Here is a 25,610-nt window from a genome sequence, read left to right as displayed (position 1 = left end):
CACTTCAAGTACGTATGTATTTAAACGCACATTTTTCCAATCGGAAATTCTCAGAACTTAAAAGTGAATTCGATATAATTTTTTGTATAGCGACTTACATTTGATCGTCCAAAGTAAAGGGATTAGAAGTAGCCCTCAACATTTTGCGCTCTACTCGTAAAACCTCTTTTGTTTAGCTTCCTCTCCTACTAATAAAACTGCTGCAGCAATGGAATCTATTTTAATTTTTGTTGTTGTTTTATTTAATTATCTTTTAAAAAAAATATGATTTCTATGTTAACAATTATCAATGATGTAAATAAAAATCATCTACGTAAATTTCAAGAAAAAATACTCTCAGTTGGTCGTCAAAAATATCCACTGCTCCTTTACCAATCATGGTTGCATAAAATATTATTACATTTTCTTAGAAAACCGTATGAAAAATTCTAAAAAAAGTATATTAAAAATATTTGTTTTTGTAAATTTTCCAAGTCAAAGATATTATTTTATATTTTTGCCTGTCAAACTCACACCGAAGGTGCCTGCAAACAAAAAGAAAAAAGAAGAGTGTTTTACTTGTATTTCTGTACAATGTTCGTAATATTTAATAGCGCTAATATTATATTGCCAGCCGACATTTACAGTTAGGGTGAATGACAAAATGTGGAAATTTTTATGAAAATTTATTGAATTTTTGCACAATTCTGTACAACGTTTGAAACTTTAAGTTAACTTTGTTTTAATACGAACTATACTCGTACTGTGACAAAAAATATTATAAAATCAACTGAAAGATAAATTATTCCTGTTAACTTTGTCGCGCTGCTACTATTGTGAGCACAAGCGAATGCATTGCCTTCTATTCGAACTACTGTACTTTAGTGGTTGCAGTTAAATAAAAGAAAACTAAATAAATATTAGATGGAAGTACAATTGACTACATGAAGCACAATGGAATTTCATCCATACCAAGTAAATACTTACCCAACTACACATGTAGCATCCAACAACCGTATAATCTTCAATCCACCCGCCCTTGAGCATCCAACCACCAACTTCAATGGCGAATACAATAGACTCTTCGGACAACCGCTAAATGTGTGAGTTGGCAACGCGACAGGACATTGGAAATTAAATCCATAAAATTGTTTTGCCTATAAAGTTGTTAACTGCTGCTATGCTATGGTGGAAAACTATACAGAAAAATGGAGGCAAAGATTCATTTAAGCCACTATCAAATTACAAGTAGGAAGAGCATTGGTCAGCACAAACTGTCATTGTCATTGTTGTCCGTATTTTTATTGTCCGGTTGATTGTTGTCTGTCCGAAAAATGTCGTTTTGCTTTTCTGCTGTCCCATTATTGTAGTTGTTGTTAAAGTCATTTCAACTGTTGTTGTTTGTATGTATGGTAATAAAGCTATTGTGCTGATTATGCTTATCCTGTTACAGTTGAACACTCCTTGTAATGTTTCTCCTTTGGCTCTTCAGTGCTACACTGGTACGCAGATACTCATTTTTACTTGTTTTAACATACGTTTGTATTAATAGGTTTCACATAAAATACAATTTTTTCATTGTGCGTTTAAGCATAAAATATAAAGATAAGCAAAACCAAAACGATATAATTGAAACCAAACAACAGATTGAATGCAGAGTGTTTTATTTTCCAAGGCAATGAATGATTCCGAGAAGAAAAAATTGGATAACTCATGGTTTTGATTAAAATTTCAAGCCATAAATTATAATAAAAAGGAGTAGAAAATCCGCTGCCATCAAAGAGAAAACAAGAGTTAGCGCGTTCGGATTGCAGTAACTACGTGAGTGTTAACGATTATACTCTTAATTTTGAAGTAGTAGAGGACTTCGTTTACTTTAGGCCCAGCATTAACACCAATAATAACGACAGTTGTGAAATTAAACCGAGAATGTCTCAACAAGTACAATTTTGGTCTAAATAGCCAATTCTGTAGTAAAGTTCTCTCTCGATGAACGAAAATCACACTTTACAAGTCACACAACAAGCTTCAAAGACAACAATACCCGACAGACGGACCTTGGAGTGTTCGTTAAATTATTGGGAGATTTACCATGGCTATCTGGAAAGAAGTGCAGTTGTGAATGTACAGGGTGGTTCATATGGTCTTTTATTTTAATCATACAATATATTATTTTGGCAGTAGCAGCTCTTTCCCGCTGGGAATCTTGACTGAAAGCCAGTATTATATCTGCGCAAAATGAAATGAAACGCTTTACACGTAGGCAAGGTTGGAAAATTTTTGACCTTAGAGTAGCTGGAAATGGTCAACGATTTCGCTCGACAAATGATCTTCTTCTGACGAAGCGCATTTTTATATCGGCGGCTATGTTAACAAGCAAAACTAACGTATCTGGGGATCGGAAAACCCGCGCGTAATCATCGAGGAGAAGGAGTGACAAATTGGTGCGGATTTTGGAACGCTGGCATTATTAGCCAATTTTTCTTTGAAAATGCTACTAGAAACGCCATTGCGGTCAACATCACGCGCTGCAGTGGAATGATACATTTTTTTTGCAGCTGAAAATTGCAAACATGAGCTTGGACGACTCTTTCACCAGGATAACGCTCCATGCCACACAGCCTCCATGCTACATGCCTCGGAGCTGCGATTTCATGCCATTAGATTTTTTGTGGGGTATATCCCATTAACGAGTCAGTCCCTTAAGGCGAATATAATATACCTATAAAATTGATTTTTGCTCATTTGTTTGAATTAATGAGACCAACTACTATATTGTCTGGCAGTATATCGTGGATTTTTGCCGACCTTCTGCATCCCATGTTTTACTATATGAGCAGGGTCCTGACTTAATTAATTTTTTCAATGAAATGTGGAAATTAAGAGTAATACAAAGTACCTTCTTTGATGTATTGTCCCTCAGCTAAATAAAGATCGTTTTCAAGTAGTCTTCCTTTCTAATGATTAATGATTTTATCAGCCTCTAGGAAAATATTCAACACGTATCAGTCACTTTTAAGCATTAAAAAAAAAACAGAAAAGTAAGTGGAGCCTGTATACAACGCGAACCCATTGGGCTTCACAATAAAAATGTAAAAATTGAAATATGTAAACAAGGCAAACATTTTTGACATAAGTGAACAAGGCGAAATCATTAGCTGCTATACTGGTATCGCCTTTTATAGATACGCCTTGTCTGTACATACGGGGTCCGGCACTCCAAGTGGAATCAACTTCAGACCGCTCGCGCGGTTGATGCACGGTCATCAGTTGCCTGTTAGATGACTAAATGACACTCCAGAGTATTGTTTACAAGCGCGCGGAAGCATTTTGCCGAGAGTAAACGCGAAAAAAGAAAATCAGTAAAGGATTTCAAACGCAATAGTGTGATTGCATTATATTTGGCTGGAAAATCACAACCAGCGATTGTTCGTAAGCTCGAGCACCTTAAAGTAAATACAGTTTTTCTTTATCACACCATTACTCGTTACAATTATATTGGTATCATCGCGCAACCTTATGGAGGTGGTCATCAAAGGAAAATTGGAAATTATTCTGGAGAGTGTTTTGAAGCCGTGGGTAGACAATCATTTCGGCGGCGGACTATGGGCGTTTCAATAGGACTCGGCACCGTCTCACAAAGCTCGAATGAACCAAGAATGACTAAAAACAACGTTCCGAACTTCATAACGTCCACATAATAGCTCTCAACCTCCCCAAAGCGAATCCGATGAGTTATTCTCTTTGGACCATTTTGGAGAGCGAGGTCCGAACTAAAAGATTCCAGTCTTGAGGCGCTGAAAAAAGACATTGTCCGCGAGTGGGTCAAAATCGCAGCCTGCGATTCGTTTCTGGACCATCTCAAGGCAAAAGGTAAACATGTCGAGCAAAATTTAATTGATTCTTAATTTTGTATTATTTTCGCATATTTTTTACTCTGAATTGAATAAAATTGAATTTATTGAATTGAATTGAATGAATTTTCCAAACTATGGCCTTTTTAATTGGTCCAATTCGAGTGTCGGACCCTTTAGTATACTTATAGAAAATATTAAAATGTATTGAAAAATAAATACGAAATAATGAAATGTTCATTGGGTTTCATATTTTTCACACAATATGAAGCGATGCTATCAAATTGGCACAAGAGGCTAATGCATGTAAAACCATTATTTTCCCTAATTTGAGAACAGTTTTCTTAAGATTATTCTCTCTGCACCTAATGCTTATGCTAGCGATTATCCCATAAATAAAAACTAAAATTTTTCGTGTTACAGGTTGGTTTAAGAGCCAGAAAACGAAAATAAAAGAGTGTGACTTTGTAGATGAAATTAATTTTTACTCAATATAATATAACCCTCAACTTCAATATATTTACTTACTCCAACTCGCTGATTGATACAATTGAGAAATCACTGTACGAATATACCCAGCTGCCTTTTTAGATATCGAGCGCACATTCATTAACAAATCCCTGAAGTAATACCAAATTCGCTTACGGGGATATGTGTAAATAGTGCGCCAGTTTCGTTTATAGAACGAATTCTAATCGGGCGAACGATAAATGCAGAATTAGACGGCGTACGCCTCAGGACGGGGTAATCTCACTACTGCTGTGAAACCTGACGACATACGCCGATGATACTGTAATAGCAATCTCGGGTAAACACCTTCCAACTTGTGTTAATTTCTACAAAGGCCTCTAAATCAACTGTCTTTTTGATGAAACAGTGCGAGTCTATCCGTGTATACATAGATGAATCAAAGCTCGAGGGCAGGATGGATGAAGACGTATGTATATTCCGAACATGTGGGGATCTCCTTAAGTTTTCGACTCCTCGACTACTGCAGTGTTTAACGCTGAACTGATGGCAATTATTAGTCCCGTGACTTTGATACAGTGTTTGCCTTTACAACGCAATACCGGAAAATGATATCTACATTTTCACTGACAGCCAGATGGCGATAAAATCTTTTACAAAGCAGTCGGTGACCTCCAAAGTAACCCTGAAATGCCGCAAAAAGATGGTTAAGTAATTTCGCTCAAATTTAGCATGAGTTCCTGGTCATTGTATTATAATATCGAGACAAGCTGTAAGGTCGATGTTGAGTTCAATTTAATATTAGTTAAAATACTTTAATGTTTTTCAACTTTTGTTATTTGTTATAATTTTCTGTGAATTAAGTAGGTTTTGTTTGTAAAGAAATGTGTATAAATACGGAACATTTTGTAAAATAAAGGTGAGAAAAAATTGAAATTTTGAATCGGAAGCAACATGTTTTAAATTGGGAATTTTGCCGCAATATCATCGCTACAATAACCAACAGGAATTTGTGTTCATCATTAGTGAGGTCCTTCGTTCCGGATATTTCATCGCTTCAATCAACTTGGTCCTATCGCAACATTAAGAATTAAGGATTCTCCCTGCAAACGAATTTATAGCCGCCTTCAAGATTCTTCCCGCATTAATTTCTTCCTGCAACGTTATTGGTCCTTCCCGCATCAATTTCTTCCTGCAACATTATTGGTTCTTCCCGCAACAGTTTTGTAGCTGCATACAGGATTCTCCCCGCAACAGTCGATGAACTAGTAAGACTCAGCACCACCATTCCTACCGAGAATATTGCAATTGATATTGGTATACCCTTTACAAACTAGCATGCAAGATACTTATTTTTGATGAAAGATGACATAAAGAACCCAACTATCAATACTAAACGCGCATCATTCCTGCTAAGCCTAAAAACATGAACTTAGCACACCGATTTCTATTATAACGAGGCACTGCCTCATAGACAGACCCGCTCAGAGGTTAGGTGTGTAGACACATGACATCTGTAGAAGCTGTCTGAACGAAAGAGGTCATTCTCGGTCCTTTTGTACCACTATCCTGGTCTACCCAGACGAAGATAGGCACTGCGGGAATAAGGGATGTTCTTAAATTTTTAAGAAGTTAACTTTGGTTCAGGAAAAGTTCCTCTTGCGGTATCATATCCCGGGGAACCCGTATGCGGGTTTGGATCCCGAGTATGTCTCATAGTGGACAGCCACTGCAACCTAATCTAACCTAACCTACTCCCATGAAGCTCGAATAACACTTTACGATCTCTGCAATATTTTTCCGAAAGCTTTGCAAAATCTGTTTTACGACAAATAAGCAAATTTTTTAAAACAAAAAAATATAAATTAATAATATGGAGTACTCATTCATCTCCAATGGCCATGGCATCAGCAACTTTTGTCTGTAACTTTTGGTTGACTCTTTTGGATCTTTAAATAGAGCGGCGGCTGTTATGCTTATACCTACCCGCCTGAATGCAATAAACAGCTTTATTGCTCTCCTTTTCTGTAATTAAGTAAGCTTGTAAAAGTTAAGCTAATAGTAAATATTGTTGTTGTATTATTAATTGAAAAATTCAATATTTAATAAAGTCAACATTGCATCCCCAAAGTTGACATTCAATTTATTTGCAAATTTACATCACAAATCCGATAGAGACAGTGATTTTTGTATATTTTTTTTAATTCCTCCCAAACTGTCGCGATTATACAACCATATGCAAAAATGCACGCAACATCTTGTCGAACATTTCCGGGTACACCGCAACGAACATTCCAGTGGAAAAAATAGCGTGATGTATTCCGTCACGACCGTTGCAACGACGAACCAATCCCACCGTCAATATTTCATATCGCCTGTCATGCGATACGCATTGCAGTTAGGACAACAGGTGGCCATGGGCTTCTGTCAACAATTGGACTCCAACTCGAATTGTCCCCTCTGCTACAGAACCTTGTCTGTTGACAGCCTATTGATGTCGTAAAATGTCCACAATGGAGTGAAATGCATACAGCAGTCGAAGCGAAATCAGCGAAAAAATATGAAATTGACAAAAAGTGAAAAAATGTCTACATTGTTTGCTCAAAATGTGTTTATTGTTGCAGATGAACCATTTTTTGTGTCATTGAATGCCATTTTTACTGTTGTTGCTTTTTGTTTTAGAAATTTTGCGTCTAACCAACTACGTATGTGCTAATGTACTATATGGCAGTATATTGAGGAAGGAGTTCTTGCAATTGTGACATCGAAGTTTGTTAGTATTTTGATATCCCCATCTAAACGTTTCTATGTATGTAGTTATGAACTCATATCTGATGTATACGTCAATAAATGGCGGTACGCCGTTATCGTAACGTATTTCTAAACTTTTCATGCATAGAATTTGTTTGTTGTTTTTCATTTTTCAACAGATAAAGGCGTTGTTAAATGAGTTGAATTGAAGGAGATCGGAAACCACGCACATGAATATCAAAAAATCAATGCAACGCTGCAAGTAACGGTTCTAAAATGTGTGTGAGGGAGTATTGCTACTCCTCCTTGCAGATTAGGTGTAGCTAAACATTTACATCAAATTAAGATAGCTGAAATTGCAATACTTTTTTGCTAAAATGTTGTGTTATTGTCACTGAGGTTCAATTCAAAAAGCTTCTCATAAAGAGGTAGGCTTATCTCTATTTCATAAGCCAACATCAAAAAGCACAGCACACATGGATGAGAGGCTGTACAGAGCAAATATATAGTTTTTTTTTTTACGTCAAAAATCAAATAACCAAATTAGTTCGGATTTATGTTTGAATGTATTTATTTTTTTCTTTGTTTGCGAAAGACTTATACGGTCCTATCTTGTCATGTCCTTAAGCCCATTTTGACCTAAACAAATAAGCTGTTTTTTTTTATTCCACTTAAAAAAAAACTAAGTTAGTGGTCATTTTGATGAGCTATGGACACCTTCTTTCCACAGTTACAATCACAATTTCAATAGAGTTCTATTTAAATATAAAATAAACAAAAATAGTGTTGCTGTACAATGCTATCGCACAAATATTTCTTTTGAAAGTGGAATAACTCCATTCCTGAAAATTATAATCTCAAAGCAAAGATTATGGGAAATTACTTACGTGGAAAAATGAAAGGATCTTGCAGAAAGAGTGATGAGAAACTAGTGGATATCGTAAAAGATCATATAAAAAGCTTTCCACACTATGAAAGTCATTACACGCGTTCTAATAATCCAAACAGGAAATACCTGAGCTCTGATTTGAACTTAAGGAAAATTTACAACTTGTATGTTGAAAAGTGCGAAGAAAACCATACAGCATTTCTCAACGAGCGAATATATAGGAAAATGTTTAAGAATAATTTTAATTTAAATTTTCATCCCCCACATCCCCCATAAGATACTTGTCAAAAATATGATTACTTAAATTCGAAAATTAATGCTACCTCAGACCCTAATGAAAAAGCAGCCTTTTAGAAGAACATAACATACATTTGAAAAATACAGAACCGGCTAGGAAATCTTTAAAAGAAGATCAAAACTTAGCATCAAAGAACTCAGATAAATATTTCGCATTTTCCTTTGATCTACAAAAGTCCCTTCCATATCCCAAATGAACTGTTTATGTTGCATTCTATAGGGTTTCCCAATAACAGGTGTTATTAGTGAATGGATTGCGCTATCGAGAGATTATCAAGATTTTTTATGGCCGGAATTGGATGGCATTAATCTGGACAACGTTTATTTTCAACAAGACGGCGCTACATGCCACACAAGCAACGAGAAAAGTTTCCGGACCGTGTTATCTCTCGAAGAGGTGATCACAATTGGCCACCGAGATCTTGTGATTCAACACCTTGTGACTTTTTTCTTTGGGGCCACGTGAAAGAGAAGGTATACGCCAACAGCCCAGGGTCGATTCAAGACCTCAAAGATGGAAGGCTATCGAGGACAGGGGGCAGCCACTTTGCAGTTCGGTTATGGAAAATTTCATGAAAAGGGTATTGTCCTATAAGCGTGGTCGTGGTGGTCATTCGCATGATGTTATTTTCCTATTATCTTTTTATAATGAAATAAACATCCGATCATTTATATTAAAAAATAGCATTTTTCTATGAATATCAGAATCCTCTGTTTGGGAAACCGAATTGGAACACCGAAAGCGAAACATGTATATTCTCAATGAAGATTTTCATAATTTTCATGACAATAGAATTCATATTATATGTATGTATGTATGGGAAGAAACTGTAGCATCTAGTTATGCGGTAGAAATAGCATCTTGCTCTTTGCAGCATATTCAGACAATACAATACGAAAACAATTCAAGATCATATCATAGCATACAGTGACATGTTTAGGTGCATTATATATCATCTCTTTAACTCTACAAATTCCCAGCATTATGCTACCAGATGATTTTAAGTTCTGATGAAGCTGTCGCTATTATAAAATCAAAAACGAAAGTAAGAATAGTCATTCTAGTTTTCTTAGATTCATGAGCAATCACCGACTTTTAGAGTGCTCCAATTGGATCAGTGAAATGCAAAGAGCGCAAAGCATAACGAACAAAGACTTTTTGGACACGTTACAACCTACTAATATGACAGGCATAATGTGGTTTCCAAATAAAGGCAGCATATTCTGGTTTCGAATGTACAAGACAAGATATACCTGAAACAGATTTAGAGTATACGAATCCACTAAAACCTCGAATAAAAGCGAACACGTAATATGACTATGCAATGGTGTAATTTATTTGTTTTTGAAAAGAGAATCCAAAGTCAAATACCACACCAAGATAATCGATAACCACCAATGTGGTACGAAGTAGGTATAGGAGAACAAGTGAACAAGAGACATAAAACTAAAATGAGTTTTATGACGAGGGGGGAATATATCAAACACCGATTATTGAGGTACTTGTTCCCTACTTAGTAAATAACTTTCCAAGAGAAATGAAGAATGATGAAACTAAGAAGAAAAACTATAAAGAGAATTTCTATTTTTGCATAGAGTGCTAATTTCGTGACCCCCACTGTAAATGTGTAGAACTAGTTTCTTATAATTTATAGCGTCGTAAGATTTATTGGAACGGCGTACCGGCGCACACATACACATATGCCAACGCTTATTTATTAACCCTTTCGCTACATCTTTTTATTGCGCCATCCAAAAAATCCAAATTTTTGTCTGAGTATTTATTTTAGGACCAATAACACTACGAATACATTTTTTTTTTATTTTTTTGTTAAGTGCTTTTTTTTAATGTTGCTATATGGCAACAAATGTTTTGTATGGTAAAGAAAAACAGTTTATTTTTGGTTTTTGCATAAAGGTTCGTACATTTATTAAAATTTGGTTTGACATCAAAATTTCAATTTATTTATAAATCAAGATTTCTAAACTAAAGTTCCAACAATAACAAAATATTTAAAATAAAAAAAATTCATTCAATACTATAAATATACACATACATACATATTAAAAAGTGAACAAGGACATAAACTAAAAACATAAAATATTAGCATAAAAAGTATTATAGAAAACTATAGCTATAAAAATTACTTAAAATAATACAAAGGAAAGAAGTATCTTACCAAGAATTTAGTCGCTGCAGTGATAATCCTTAAGGCAATCGCGATCTCCGTTGGGTAGACACAAGTGAACCGCACACTTTGAACATTTGTATCTGGAAAATCCTGAACATCCTTTTAATTTGCATCTGTTTTTTTCTCAGTGTACTCCACCCAATGTTGATTTCCATCATATCGGACAGAAACTGATGGTGCTGTTTCATATCTCTTTCGAGAAGTTGATGGGCTGTCGATGTTTTCATTCAAAGAGACTTTTGGCCGTCCACGTTTGCGAGAAAATGCGTCCTTATTTGCTTGCGCTAGCAGACCATCAGCAATGATCCTTCATGTACTCCAGCCATGAGTTGCATATGGCCAGGTCAATAAAGTGGTCAAATATTTTAAGTGTCCATTTTCTTGACCGTATCGATATTCTATACAATGAAAGAAGGAAGTCTATTTTATCAACTCCTCCCCTATTCTTGTTGTACACAGCCACAATGTAGGGCTGAGTTATTTCAACTTTCGTCTTTTTTTCAACTAAAAATCTTTGCACATTTTTAACTGGTTCTTCGCCATATATTGATGAAATCAATTGGACAACACCTCCATCAAGCCATCTTATGACATAAAGGTTGTCCTCCCTTTCGATGCGGTAATCAAAACTATCTCTACCTTCCTTTTTTTGTTCCTTTTCAGATTGCAAAGGCACTTTACTACACCTATTTCCTCTAATTGTACCCGTAGCCCAAATACCTTTTTTCTGTAAGTACAGTATCAAATTAAGTGTAGAAAAATAGGTGTCAAAAAATAGCTTCAAGTTTTTGTTTTCGGGAATAGTTCTTGTGAGATGAACTACAATATCGGAGCAAAACCCTAGTTTTGGTCCAGAAATAACGGTATTTTTTCCTTGATATATTTCAAAGTCATACAACATGCCATTTGAACTACATAGACAAAATAATTTAATTCCCATTTTATTGGCTTTTAGGCATGTATTGTCTAAGGACAGTCTCTCCTTTGAAAGGTACCATCATTTCATCCACACAAAGATTCTCTTCTTTGGGGATAGTACACAACTTTTTAGTAAAGATATTTATTAATGGACAAATCCTGAAAAGTTTGTCATTGCCTGGATCACTTGTTGCGAACTTCAAGTTGTTTCGCAAGGAATGAAATGCCGGAATATCTGTGGGCGCTGTCCAGTACGTAGACAATCTGGGATAACCAATTGTCCCAATCATAACCTCCAAAGCAAGAAACTTAAAAAATTATTCTTGAGTTAAGTTAAATGATCGACCGTCTTTTAAAAGAGAGGCTTGGTTTGTCGCCTGCACTACTTCTTCAAAAAATTCTACAGTAAAATACTCCAAAAAGTACTGTACTGGAAGTTTTACAGCGTTACTTGAATAACACTCAGAAAACTCTATAACACTGTCGCTAATTTTTCTTGCCATATTTGAAAATAATATTCCGCAAAGAACAACACGTCTCTCTGCTACCAGTTTCAATCGCAAATAAACTTCTTCTGCAATCTAATGCAAGTTAACACCTTACGAGAAATTTGTTGCCATATGGCAACAAGCTTAGTTTTAAAAATTAACACAGCTTTTCAAGCCGCGAGCGAAAACATATTTATATGCCAAATGACAGATTGAACATTTTTCTATACAAAATACAAATTTCAGAGTGAAGTGCTATATGCCAGAAGGCTTTCTTTAAAAATGTTGTATTACCGATATATAATGGGCGGTTATTATTTATTTTATTTCTGTTTAACCATTAAACTTCAATTTTTGAAAATATGTAACAAAAAAGTTGTTATTTTTTACAAGAGAGTGTTGACGGCCTTTTAAAGTTTACTGTTGCCATAAGGCAACAATATCGCGAAAGGGTTAAACTACATACTTCAGATAGTAAGTGTACTTACCCATATTCACATATCCGTTAGATTGCAGAAAAACGAACGGGTATTGTATAATAGTTTTTATTATAACATTTGTTCCTGCTACTTCAGGCATTTATGTATATGTCGAATAGGATTACCGATAATCAACGAGCTAATTATAGTCGACACCTAGAATCAGATTGGTAGATATTTTAGGCAATAAATTATTTGGAGCACACAATATTTTAAATCACGTAAAAATGTCAAAATTTGAACTATTTAAAAATGTGAAATTCATTAATTAATATTATTTATATATACAATAAGTACATATACAAGTAAGTATATACACAAATGAAGGCGATTTATATGGAAGAAAACAGCCCTACCGTCAAAAAAAAAAAATGAAAAAAAACAACACAAATTTTTTAGCCTCTTGAATTTACACTTTAAAAATGCAAATTAATAAATAATTGGCACGCACACTTCTCTTATTTGTGGCGTGTGTCGTGATGTTGTGCCACAAATGGAGGGCCTACTGTTTCAAGCCGACTCCGAACGGCAGATATTTTTTATGAGGAGCTTTTTCATGGCAGAAATACACTCGGAGGTTTGGCATTGTCTGCCGAGTGGCGACCGCCATTAGAAATAACTTGCACTTTATTATTATAAAATTCAAAAATATTCGAAAATCTCTCTAATTCTGATTAAAAATGTACAATTTTGAGGAAAATTTCTTTTATTTTTTTTTTAACTTGCGCTATGGTTGAAACTTGGATTCATATGATTTTTGTAGAAGTATGAACAATATTTTTATTGCCAATTTATCAAAATTAAATAATAAATAGGCAAAATGTCAAAAAGTCTCTGTGGTATATATAGATACTTAACGCAGTCTATATATTCGTGTGTTTTTGCTTCGAGGTCTTTAACATTAAATAATAGTTTTTTTCTTTTAATATAATAAAATGGAGTAAAAAGAAATCTGAAGTCCTGTCCATTATAATCGTATAGTGTAGACTTCGAAGGCCCCGGCGAGATTCGAACTCACGATCTCCTGTTTACTAGACAGGCGCTTTAACCAACTAAGCCACGGCGCCACAGTGACACCAATTGGCTAAAGTGTGAAGCATCTATGCAGGGGATATGAAATATGCGTCTAAATGAAATAGAAGTAAAGAAGAAACCAAAACTTAAATTTAGCGTGATAAATATTCCAAAAATATTGTAATTAGTATACAAAAAGAGAAGTATTCTATTAGTACTTCCGGGTAAAAAGAAGTGGTAAAATAAAATTGCATATATTCCCTTTCTTTGCTATTAAAAGATCTTTGTAAATAATTCCGGTTTATTTTTTATTTGCTACACACATACATAGATATACATATTTATATATACTTGTATATAATATTTGTTACAAATAAATACACCTGTGTTCGCAATAAAAGCAACGCGACATATTGCAAAATTTTGACTATGTTTTTCTTTTGTTTTTTGTTTAAATGTAGTTCAGAGGACGTTCTCTCGTATTTAGAAATCGAAATATTATAATATAATATGTTAATATTAATGGTTAGTAAATTTATATTTTTGCTATTATTCATTGTTGTTGTCACTTAACACTGGGAAGCACACCACATCAACTATAACTTCGCAAAAAGATTTAGCGCAAGTGGAAATTTTCTTTTGATATGAATAAAATGTGCGAGCACATGAAATTAAGCCCCGAAATTGGCTGCTTTTGTGTGAGAAATTTCTGTGTTGGTTGTCAATCAAATGAAACCAAATAGACGATGACAAGCAGCAGAATGTGTGCTGCAATTAATACTTCAAGAAAAAACAGAAGGCAAACGTGGAATCGGCAGAAAACAGTTATCCTGGTTGAGAAACATTAGGCAATGGACTGGAATCCAAAACATAGAGACATTATTAGTTTATGATAAAGTTGCTTAAAATATAATTTAATTTTATGCTTATTTATTGTAATTTATTCGTCATTATTTACTAAAGCTTTAATTTTTATAAGTGTAAGTGATATAAGTGCAATAATTAATATCATTATTTTTTTTATATCTGTACAACTGTGTGAACGCCTACATTCGAAATCGGATTGGCAAATAAAGATGGAGAAACAGCAGAACGCTGCTTAGGAAATACAGGATGATTTTTGCTAGTAAAGTAAGTAGGTACGATTTAAAAAAATTGAGAGACATGTTGTGGCATATATTGAAATCTATTTCTTTTTTCATTTCTAGTTACTCAAACGCCAAAAAAGTGATGCTTCAATTAAGGGGACAGATACCTGTATACGGCCATATTTTCCTTGATTTTCATAAAAATTATTTAAAATGAAGAAGTCAATATATTTTTTTCAAAATTGGCATACAGTTTGTTTCTACATTAAAATAATATATATTTTTTTAATTTTAATAATTTAAAATCGCGGATCTACACTCAATTCTTTCAGGAAGGTCGCAGCGGGGCTTCTCAATCGGCGGGCATTGTAGCATCGGCGTCAGTGACCGGAATACAAAAAACCAAAAATGTTTTTGTTTATTAATGTCATAATTTCTATATGAATTAACAATAAATGGAAAAAAATTCGCGGAATAAAATGCTTCAACAAAAAATTAATTTTGGGGCGAATTTTCTTGTTATTTGTGCTTCGAAAAAATTATTTTTTTTTAAAATTTTCGAAAACTTGAAACACATGGAAAGTAATATCATAAAAAAGATGTGTGCAAAATTTCAGGGAGATCGGTCAATAACTTTTCGAGTTATCGTGTACGCCAATTCCAAAAATATATAGTTTTGAGAAAAATGCGTCTAAAGTGTGAATACAAAGTAACTATACCTCTCCCAGCTCTCGAACGCAAAGAATAGAGTCGTTACGGTTGACGATCAATAATACAAGATATACTTAAATTTACGTTCTAAACATTTTTTGACATATTCTTAAAGTATTATATTAACATTTTATGAAAACAAAATTTTTTTTTCGAAATTTTACAGGTATCTATCTGTCCCCTTAAAGCCATTAAGGGGTTATATAAAATTAGAATTAAAAAAATAGATTTTTTTTATTTCTTTTTCTTAAGGTACATAAATATATTTAAGAATACATACAAAAAATTTAATATCGTTCCGGTGAATATTTTCGAAGTTAGACACAAGTTTGAAAAGGCGTTTCAGAGTGCTTGAAAGTACAAGGCAAACTTTAAACGCGTTTTTCTCAAAATGGTGTTTTCAAACAAATATTTTTACTAATACTAAGTCTTAAATACAGTTAAAAGATAACATAATATGTGTAAAAATTTTTAGTTCAATAAATTTAAAAATTTTCTCAGAAAGAATTCTGGTAAATTCGTTTTTTCGTTTTTCGTTTATATTCTAACTGTATATATATATATATATATGTATAATTGGCGCGTACACCCTTTTTGGGTGTTTGGCCGAGCTCCTCTTCCTATTTGTGGTGTGCGTCTTAATGTTGTTCCACAAATGGAGGGGCATACAGTTTCAAGCCGACTCCGAACGGCAGATATTTTTACGAGGAGCTTTTTCATGGCAGAAATACACTCGGAGGTTTGTCATTGCTTGCCGAGGGGCGACCACTATTAGAAAAAAGTTTTTCTTAATTTTGGTGTTTCACCGAGATTCGAACCAACGTTCTCTCTGTGAATTCCGAATGGTAGTCACTCACCAACCCATTGGGCTACGGCGGCCGAAAGTTTTGTAATTACATTTTTTTTATTCAAGTACCAAAATTTATACATATATGTTAATAAAAAAAGAGAAACGAATTATGTATTACATTCATTTATTAATATTTATTATCAATCCAGTTTGCCCTTTTCATTGAAATATTTAAGAAGCTGTTGCCGAAAGTTCTCGGCATTACATTTTTGCGGAATGTTGAATATATTCGAACCAGTTATGTTGCTTTTGCTTTGTCCACGCTTCGCCACTTTCCAACAAATAAAGTTCAACAAACAAAGTGTGAGTGTGACGAGTGAGCGAAATGTCAAGATATGCAAATGTCAAAAGATGCTAAAGAGATTTTCCAGTTGTTGCTGTGTGTGAATTGGGACTAAGTATATATGTATGTCTGTGCACCCATAAAGTAAAAGAAAAATAACGACATAAAAGAATCGCCGAAAATGCAATTTTACAAACAGTTACAGAGCAGAAAGCACAACAAGTGCTTGACAAAATTCCTAAACAACAAAAAAAAGTCATTTTATTAAATAGTTAAATAATTGAATTTGCCACTTTAAAAACTATGCATTGGTTTACAACAACAGAAGCTGGAAATGGTACCCGAGCGCAAGCAAGTAAAAGGATTGGAAATGAAAAAGTTTATCTAACTGCAGGCGCGTTTATTGCCAGCAACGCGACCATTGGTGGAGGATGCACGGGTATCTTTGCGGAGGCTAATGCGTAAGTTACAAAAATATTAAATATTAAAAAAAAATGTTAAGATATTATTAAATAATATTGTAAAAATATTTCGCATTAATTTGTTGTTGTTTATTTTTTCATACTCTTCTCACCCAGCCACGGTCAAGGCTTTTCGGTACAGCGTATAATAATGCACAACTTTGGTACCACTCTTACGGGTGGCTTTCATGCAAGTATTTTCAATAATCAAACGCATAAATTTTCCACGTTTTTAATGTACTCGCAAACCAAATTTATTTCTGGCGTCAGCTTTGATCATACCAGCTCTGGATTGTCTTATACTCACGCTCGGGGTCATGGTGTCTCATTTTCTGCCTCTGAATTTCCGGAAACGAATATGGGCACAATCGCTGTGGCAGCTAGAGCGAATATCTTGGGGTCAATAAGTTCGGCTACCACATTGGGAATAGCTGTAGTTGTGACACGTCACTTTAGAGGCCCATTAGCTGGAAGATATGCTTTTGGGGGAAGTTTAAGGTTTTCGCATAACTTTTGAGAGCCAAACTCTTCGATGTTGAAAAGTATACGAGTAGAAATTTCAAAGAATCAGTGAGAGATTTCACAGCTGATATCTTGGCTTTCGAGAACAGTATTACATCTCTGCATCTATTAAAATTTCATAAAAACGTGATATTTTACTTGTATTGTTACAGCGTCATTTTATAAATGCAATCATTATAGATATTTACAAATTTTTTATAATTTTTTTATAATTGTCATTAAAGTGCGTGCATGTCAAAATTGTGTATTAATTAAAATTGTGCAATAGAGCCAGCATCAGTCAGTTTGAAAGTTCAGTTTTCGTTTTGAGAAATTGAGAGTTGTATGCCGGTCTAGAACATGAAGCAATAATTAAAGGTGATGTAAGATGTCTAATTTTCACCTTTTGTCAGCCATATTTAACTACTTAATAAATCCGTGATTTCCTCTTTGAAAAACTACTTTCTATTTCAGGGCAAATTCTAAAGAAAAAATACTCAAAAGCATAGAAAGGAAAACTCTTGCTAAAAAGTTAACAAGCAATATTGTTTTTGTTGTGCCACTTGCCACTAAACGTGGACATAAGAGGGCGTTAGGTTTGTTCGTGTCCCAAAAGGCAAAATGTAAAGAAAATATTAGTGAAATCGTGCGGCACTTCATTGAAACCAGGCATAAAAGTTTGCGGGTATCATTTTTCAGCAACGGATTTCGAGATCGGCCCAGATCGATAGGAAAGCAAAGTTTTCTAATATCGAGAATTGCATTACTAGAAGGAGCCAGCGACGGCTCACCTTTTTTTTTAGTTGGCGCTTCTACGTATACGGAGTAAATCCTTTTGTATTTAAAAAGTGAAAAAGACCCTGCAAAAGAAAAAAATATTTTTCATCAGGACGATGCAATGTATCTCAAGAGCATTTTGACAATTGCTAAAATGCATGAATAAAAATTCGAAGTGTTGGAGCATCTTCCGTATTCACCAGATTCGGCCCTTAGCAACTTACATCTGTCTCCAGACCTAAAAAAATGCATGCGTGGAAAGCGTTTTTCAACAAATGATGATGTCATAACAGCTGTGGAACCGTATTTTGCAGCCCTTCCAGAGTCTCTCTTCAGGAATGGTATTGATATAAAGTGTATTGATGCTCAGATAGACTATTCTGAATAATTAAATTTCAAAAATTGTGTTTTTCTTAGCGAACCGCAAAACTTATTAAACCACCTAGTAATTGGTTTGCTAAAATTCCTAAGGAGTCTTTGCACGAAAGTGCAGAGGATTCTGGACAAAATCGATGACTGGTGCACGAGATAAGGTCTTTCCGTCAATCCGAACAAAACCACCATAGTTTTGTTCACGAGAAAACGGAAATTGGATGGACTTAGTCTTCCAACACTGTAAGGTGGGACACTTGGTCCTTCCGATGAAATTAAATATCAAGGAGTAATCTTAGATAAGAAGCTTACTTGGGAGACACACGTTTTACTGCAGGTGAATCGTGCATTAAGGGTTTTTCAGCGATGCCGCAGAGCCTTTGGTAAAACCTGCTGTGGTCCTATGGATATACACAGCATGGTTAAGTCCACACTCCGAGAACTATACAGGCAGCAGGGAAGCGTATGTTTATGCAGTACGGGTGCCATGAGCACAACCTCCATAAATATGGTTTCTGGTACGAAGACGGAACTTTGGTACCAGTGGCGGATCCACGGGGGGGGTTTCGGGTCCGGACCCCCCCCATTGGAATCATGCTCTAAAATTTTATGTTTCAATTCTGTATGAGTCAAGTTAAAAAAAACAATATTTTTTTATATGCATTAGCAGTTTATTAGATTTTTCTTCCAGTTTTAATTTATTTTATAATAAAAACAATTATAATACGACGGACGCAATTCAAAATTTTGAATAATTACACAGGCCTGCGTAATTTAATTTTTGTCCAATTTCTAAAACGGCTACGAGTGTCTCTTGAAGTTTTTTTTGTGCTGAAAACGAATTTGATCTTGAAAATGCTCCAGCACGTCAGGACTTTTGGCAATTTGTGGTTAAATAGTCAAGAAATGCCGATTTTGGACATCTTTATGAATTTTTTTTGAGTAAGGTAAATTTTTTTTTTTATTTTCCACAACGGAATCGCAAAGTAATACTCTGTAGCTTTAAAATCCATTTTTTAAAAGACTTCTAGGATGAATGAAAAAAAAGTTATACTATTTTGAATTTAAGACTTTTAGACATGCAAATTCATTTTCTTAACGCCCTCTTTAATGGCGCAACAGATTCTTAGAAAACTATGTATGCTCGACATTGGTGTCGATGATTACAAATCTGATGTTAGTTTTTTAAAATTCAAATTACAGTGGGTGCTCAAATTATTAGAATCATACTGTAGAGGAACAAATTGCCGAGTTTAATGACGTGTAGTTTGCAAAAATGTTAGGAAATGCTACTTTTTTGTATAATGTGAAACATTGTAGCAATCATTGCTTTGTCGAAATTACCGTTCGATATATTTGGCTTTTTGTGAGCAGCTTTTTGGAAGAGCAAAAAATTCAGGTTCTTAATTGGCCAGGAAACTCACCAGACCTCAATCCAATTGAGAACCTTTAAGAGTCAACAAAGACAGAAATATCGAAAGATAATATTACAAATAAAGAACAACTGAGCGAAAGACTGCAAAATATTTGGAAAAATTACGACCAAATAAAAACAAACTGCTTAAAATGCGTTGAAAGCATACCCAAAAAGATTCCGGTTTTAATTGCTGCACGAGGTGCTTACGCAAAATATTGATTTTTTGATTTTTTTTTTTGATATTTTTTTAATAAAAGACTGGTTTGAATATTGTTTTTGTCGTATTATAGAAATTTAATAAACAACATATTAAAAATAGACTATTCTTTGATTATTATCAGTTAAATGGCTGAAACTTGAATTTTTCATAGTGATTCTATTAATTTGAGCACCAACTGTACACTGACTGTTCTTGGATACAAATTTTTAACTTTACCTGTTTTTCCTTCTTTTTTATTTTTGGTTCTGATTCTGGATCAAGGCGCTCGAAATAAGAAAATAATGTTCTCTTCATGTTAGGAGGCGTATTAACAATCACATTAACTACTTGTCAACAAATGCTCGACACAATGTATTCTGCTCGTTGAAAGAAACAAAAGAATAGAAGCATGTTCATGCATGTTTTAAGATAGCCTAGTTATTCACCAAAAAAACTTAGGGAAAAATCACTCGGCGCCGTCATCGCGATTTCGTTGGCGCGCTATTTAAAATTTCGAGTTAACAGTACACAGGGTGTCGCCGTTACGATAAGGAAAAGCTGCAACGGCTCTTTCATGGTAACTTTCTTGCCGTTATATAGCAACACATGTTGTTAGAGAAAAGCGCAATTAAATATATAATATTATATATAAACACGACCGTTTCGTTTGAAGAACTTTATTGGAGTGAATTGAGTCACAGTAAGCATTAATACAAGAAGAAGAAGTAAAGAAGTTACAAACAGGGTTGATATTTTTTTCGTACTTAAACTATACATGGTTGAATTGCAAGTTGGCTCCAACACATGTTATAATATATTGTATCTTAAATAGGCGTAATTATTTATGAAGGTGTCCCACGATGTATAAAAACCGCCAATTATTCTTGTAATTTTGAATCAAAGTCCTTTACTATTTTTAGAATTTTTTTTACAAGATATCTAGAGCTATTAGTTTTTTCATCGGCTAGTCACGACATGCAGCGCGAATAATGCCATATTTTATTCACGAAATTGATTTTTAATAAAAACACCCTTTAATTCTGTCGCAACACAGAACTGGCTTGCACTTATATGGATTCCAGGACACTTCGGTGTTCAAGGAAGCGAAATTGCCGATGAATTGACCAACCGGGGATAAGCGGCTTCCCACAAAACCCAGAGCCAAAAATCGGAATCAATTCCGCAGGAATCATGAATTGGATCAGCGAATATGTATGCGATTTACATAAAAGAAAGACGTTCGGTGGATGGTCGGTATTATTACAGGACACAACCCATGGGGTCAGCATATGACCACCATTGGAATCATTGAGGACCCTGTATGCATGTCTTGCTTAGAGGAGGCGGTTGGCTAGAGCAAGACTACGAGTTTTGGGTTCCCATGTGGTGAGAATGAGTAACATTTTTTTAAGCTGATAATCTTAGCTACCAGAGCCCTTCGTAATGTAATATTGTTCATAATTATATTTATAATATATATATTAAATAAAAAAATTAAATAAAAATCACATCTCCGATCGGACTAAGCGTAATACAAATGAAACTCCAAAGGCATTCCATTCGCATCGCCTTCGTCACTCTTGCATTATTGCTATCATTCGGCAAATAGTCTTCTCTCATATTCATTCATGCTAGAGAGCGCCAAGGTTGCAATTCAAAATATTTTGTTTTTTTTTGCTAATGCTTGAGCATTGCTCTACGGAGGAGAAATGCAGTTTAGTTACTGTTGATCTTAGTTTTTTGGATGTTGGCCACACTGCGGCGAAAGCCGCAAAACAACAAGTACTTGTATACTTGGGTACAATAAATAAAATTATATGCTTGTACTTGTAAATATGTATTTTTTAAGTTGTTTAAGAGATATTAAATATAGCATTTTCAACGTTGCTTTAGATTTGTCTATAGACATTTTTTTCTAAAACACATGAATTAAAATCAAGTAAAGGAATATGATAATAAAAAACTTAGTTACAATATGTTTACAGGGAAAATACAATATGTAGAACTCAAAAAATAAAGAGACTTCCAAAGAATATACTGTGAGCGTCAAAATAAAGTGTACAAAGCATTTTGGTATAATATGGAATTTATTTCAGTCTTTAATAACAAAACAATATATTTTAATTTCATGTTTTTTAAATTAGTATTTAATTCTCTACTAATTACTAGAAAACAACAAAAAAATAAATTACAACAACAAAAGTTGTAAGACAAAAACAAAATTTAGTGCATATTTTACGCGTCAAAATAAAGTGTACAGCGTACATCAGTAGCATTTTAGCGATGTTGTACGTTAAAAAATACCGTTATATTTGGTTGTTTACTTCCTTTTTCGATGCATTGAAACTTTTTTCATATTGTATTTTAATTGGTTGAAATTGGCAGAGTGAAAAGTTTTCGTCTACAGTAAATTAAATTCTATTATTTATTTTTTTTAATAATGGGTAAACAAACTTCGACTGATGTTAGAGAACTGGTACTAAAGCTTCGCAATGAAGGTAAAACCTTTCGTGACTTGGCTCTATTGTCAACAGAAGCCATAATACTGTGAAAAAAATAGTTGACAAATACAAAAAGTTTGGCAAAGTAGAAAATCGCCCAGGTGCAGGCCGTCCAAAAATTTTAAATGAGATTGAAGTAAGGTCTATAGTGCGTGATGTGAAGAAAAATCCCTTTAAAAGTGCGGTCAAAATATCACAAGAAGTTTTAACTGCATCAGATACTAGCGTAAGTGCCAGTACAATACGACGAGCGTTGCACGCAAATGGGTTACATGGTCGTATCCAACGAAAAAAGCCGCTAATATCGACAGTTAATAAAAAAAACGTCTTGATTATGCAAAAACAATACGAAAATAGGGATGTTTCTTTCTGGAATAATGTCCTGTTTAGCGATGAAAGTAAGTTCGAGGTCTTTGGGCAGAAAAAACCGGTTAAAGTCTGGAGAACCAAAAATAAAGAGTATGCGGACCAAAATTTGATAACCACAGTTACGCACGGTGCGGGTTCGGTAATGGTGGGGGGATGTATGGCGGCAAGCGGAGTTGGCAATTTGGTTTTTAGTACCATGGTTTGAAAGTACCATGAACAAAACAGATTATCTGAATATTTTACAAAATAATTTACTAATCAGTGTGCAGAAATTAGACTTGCAGGGATCTTGGATCTTTCAACAAGATAATGATCCCAAGCACACAGCAAAAATAGTAAAATAATGGCTGCTTTATCGTACTCCTAAGACATTGGATCATCCTCCACAGTCACCGGACTTAAACCCTATTAAACATTTGTGGGAGCATTTAGACCACCAAATAGGGAAAAAGGACAATCACCAATACGGATATGCTGAAACTCACTATAAAGGAAGAGTGGGATAAAATTTCATCTGACGTGACAAAAAAACTAGTTGAGTCGATGCCCCGAAGACTGTCTACCGTTATTAAAGCAAAAGGGAAATCAACAAAATACTAAATCGATATCATTTTTGTAAAATATATCTCTGTACACTTTATTTTGACGCGAAAACTATCCACTAAATTTTGTTTTTATCTTACAACTTTTGTTGTTGTAATTTATTTTTTCTTTGTTTTCTAGTAATTAGTAGAGAATTAAATACTAATTTAAAAAACATGAAATTAAAATATATTGTTTTGTTATAAAATACTGAAATAAAATCCATATTATAACAAAATGCTTTGTACACTTTATTTTGACGCTCACAGTAATTTTTAACACGAAATTATTGCACCAACATTCTAGAATTTTTGAGAAAATGGATTTTTAACACAGACTGACTACAACAGTATTAGCCTAGTTGAAGAGTTGAAAATAGTGAACTATAGTCGATTATATATATATACCTATATATAATTCGCGCGTATACCCTTACGGGTGTTTGGCCGAGTTCCTCCTCCTATTTGTGGTGTGCGTCTTGATGTTGTTGCACAAATGGAGGGACCTACAGTTTCAAGCGAATCCGAACGCCAGATATTTTTATGAGGAACTTTTTCATGGCAGAAATACACTCGGAGGTTTGCCATTGCCTGCCGAGGGGCGACCGCGACCGCTTTTAAAAAAATGCTTTTTTGGTGTTTCACCGAGATTCGAACCAACGTTCTCTCTGTGAATTCCGAATGGTAATCACGCACCAACCCATTCGGCTACGGCGGCCGATTAATCGATTAATTCGACATATTTTTTCTTTTAAGAGTACTTATATGTACATATATGTACATATGCATGCAAGAAATAGCACGCGCAGAACTTGAATGTTTTTAGGTTCCTTTTGAGGTCGCAAAAATCACCTTGGGCAGATTATGGTAGTCTTAAGTGGCTCTTGAATATCCTGTTTATTTAGCATTTCAGTTTTTTTGTTATTCCCTCTAAATATTTAAATAAGATAATACAACCGAATCACGTTTACCCGGATTGATTTAACATTTTTAAAAAAAGTATGTCACATTTGAGTCCACCAGTCCAACTTTTGTGACTTTGTTATAAGATCGTTTGTGAGGTTTCGTTGTAAATGTTTCGCTATTTTTTGTTTTTTTTTAATGTCGTCTTCCACTTTTTGAAGGTACTAGTCAGTCTCTCAGAAGTTATGGGTAGCTCTTCCAGGCTCTCAGCATTCTCTCTCAATATTTCGCATTTTAGTAAAACCCTTTTCTCAAGTAGTAATATTTAATCGGTATACAAATAGGACATGATGAAAAGATTTTTAATGATGGGCTAATATCAGACCGTTAGCCGGTCCTTAGCCTCTAAGCCCTCTAACAGTGTTTTTACTCTTAGAACTTTTTTTTAAATAATATTTTCCACCGTACAATCAAATGCCATATTATCTGCTTTTTTCTCTAGTGGACATCTCCACCTCTTAACATCCATAAGTTGGTACATGTGTATGCATGCCCATACTAGAAAATATATATTAAAATTAGCATAATAAAGCAATTTACACACTACTAAACGTTTAGACTTGTCATGCGATACAAAAAAAAAAGGCGAATAAAAATAAACCACCCAAGTTCACAGTTTCCGCCAAAGATAACCACAAGAGAAAATTGTCCGACACGACAAGTTGATTATGACCATAATTACATGACATAAAGACGCGATTATCTGCCACCAAAGAAAAGTACAAAGAAAAGAAATTTGCATAAGAGCTATGAGAGGCAATAAGAAGTACACGACTCTCACAAAGAAAATACGCCTTAAAGCCACCAAAAAACGGGGGAGAAGCGAAGGAGAAGAATGCCAAGTCGACAATGGATTTGCGTTGCTCAGCCTAAATATCAACAAAAATTTAAGCTATTGGGCTCTATTGAAATGCCACGCATTTCGCGGTTGTGGTAAACTCTCCTCCATAGCTTTCGCTACATTTTACCCTACATTATTACACGAGTATATATGAGTACATATGTATGCATTTTAAAAGTAACTGAATACTTGTAGCGAATGATTGCATATTTCCTAACTCTTGCTAGGTACACGCATTAGCTGATATTATTGACTTTTAAGATTGCGAGCAAAAATATAAATAAACCCACCCTACCCACCCAACCACTCAAGCTCTCCAAAAGATGCGTTAGATTATGGTGAGTTTACGCCAGCTGACATGACTTTC

The 25,610-nt window shown here is 34.5% G+C and overlaps 1 protein-coding gene and 1 non-coding gene across 3 annotated transcripts; one reads left to right on the top strand and one right to left on the bottom strand.

Annotated features, from left to right (window-relative positions):
• Positions 1-13,308: 13,308 nt before the first annotated feature.
• Positions 13,309-13,382, bottom strand: Trnat-agu (transfer RNA threonine (anticodon AGU)). Its single transcript has one exon. It is a non-coding gene; the product is annotated as a tRNA-Thr (tRNA).
• Positions 13,383-16,442: 3,060 nt separating this feature from the next.
• LOC128857563 (attacin-A-like) lies at positions 16,443-17,484 on the top strand. Of its 2 annotated transcripts, XM_054093323.1 has the most exons (3): positions 16,443-16,722; positions 16,840-16,916; positions 16,993-17,226. In XM_054093323.1, the coding sequence occupies exons 1-3, from the start codon at positions 16,565-16,567 to the stop codon at positions 17,127-17,129; spliced, it is 372 nt and encodes a 123-aa protein (XP_053949298.1). In that variant the 5' UTR covers positions 16,443-16,564; the 3' UTR covers positions 17,130-17,226. The 2 variants fall into 2 exon arrangements, with proteins under 2 accessions (XP_053949298.1, XP_053949292.1); XM_054093317.1 differs by having other exon boundaries at positions 16,444-16,722; positions 16,840-17,484.
• The last annotated feature ends 8,126 nt before the right edge of the window (positions 17,485-25,610 follow it).

The sequence above is a fragment of the Anastrepha ludens genome, chromosome 2 (genome assembly GCF_028408465.1).
Source record: "Anastrepha ludens isolate Willacy chromosome 2, idAnaLude1.1, whole genome shotgun sequence".
NCBI lineage: Eukaryota > Metazoa > Arthropoda > Insecta > Diptera > Tephritidae > Anastrepha > Anastrepha ludens.
Note: the sequence above shows the minus strand (reverse complement) of the source record. Positions and strands in the feature narration are given on the sequence as shown.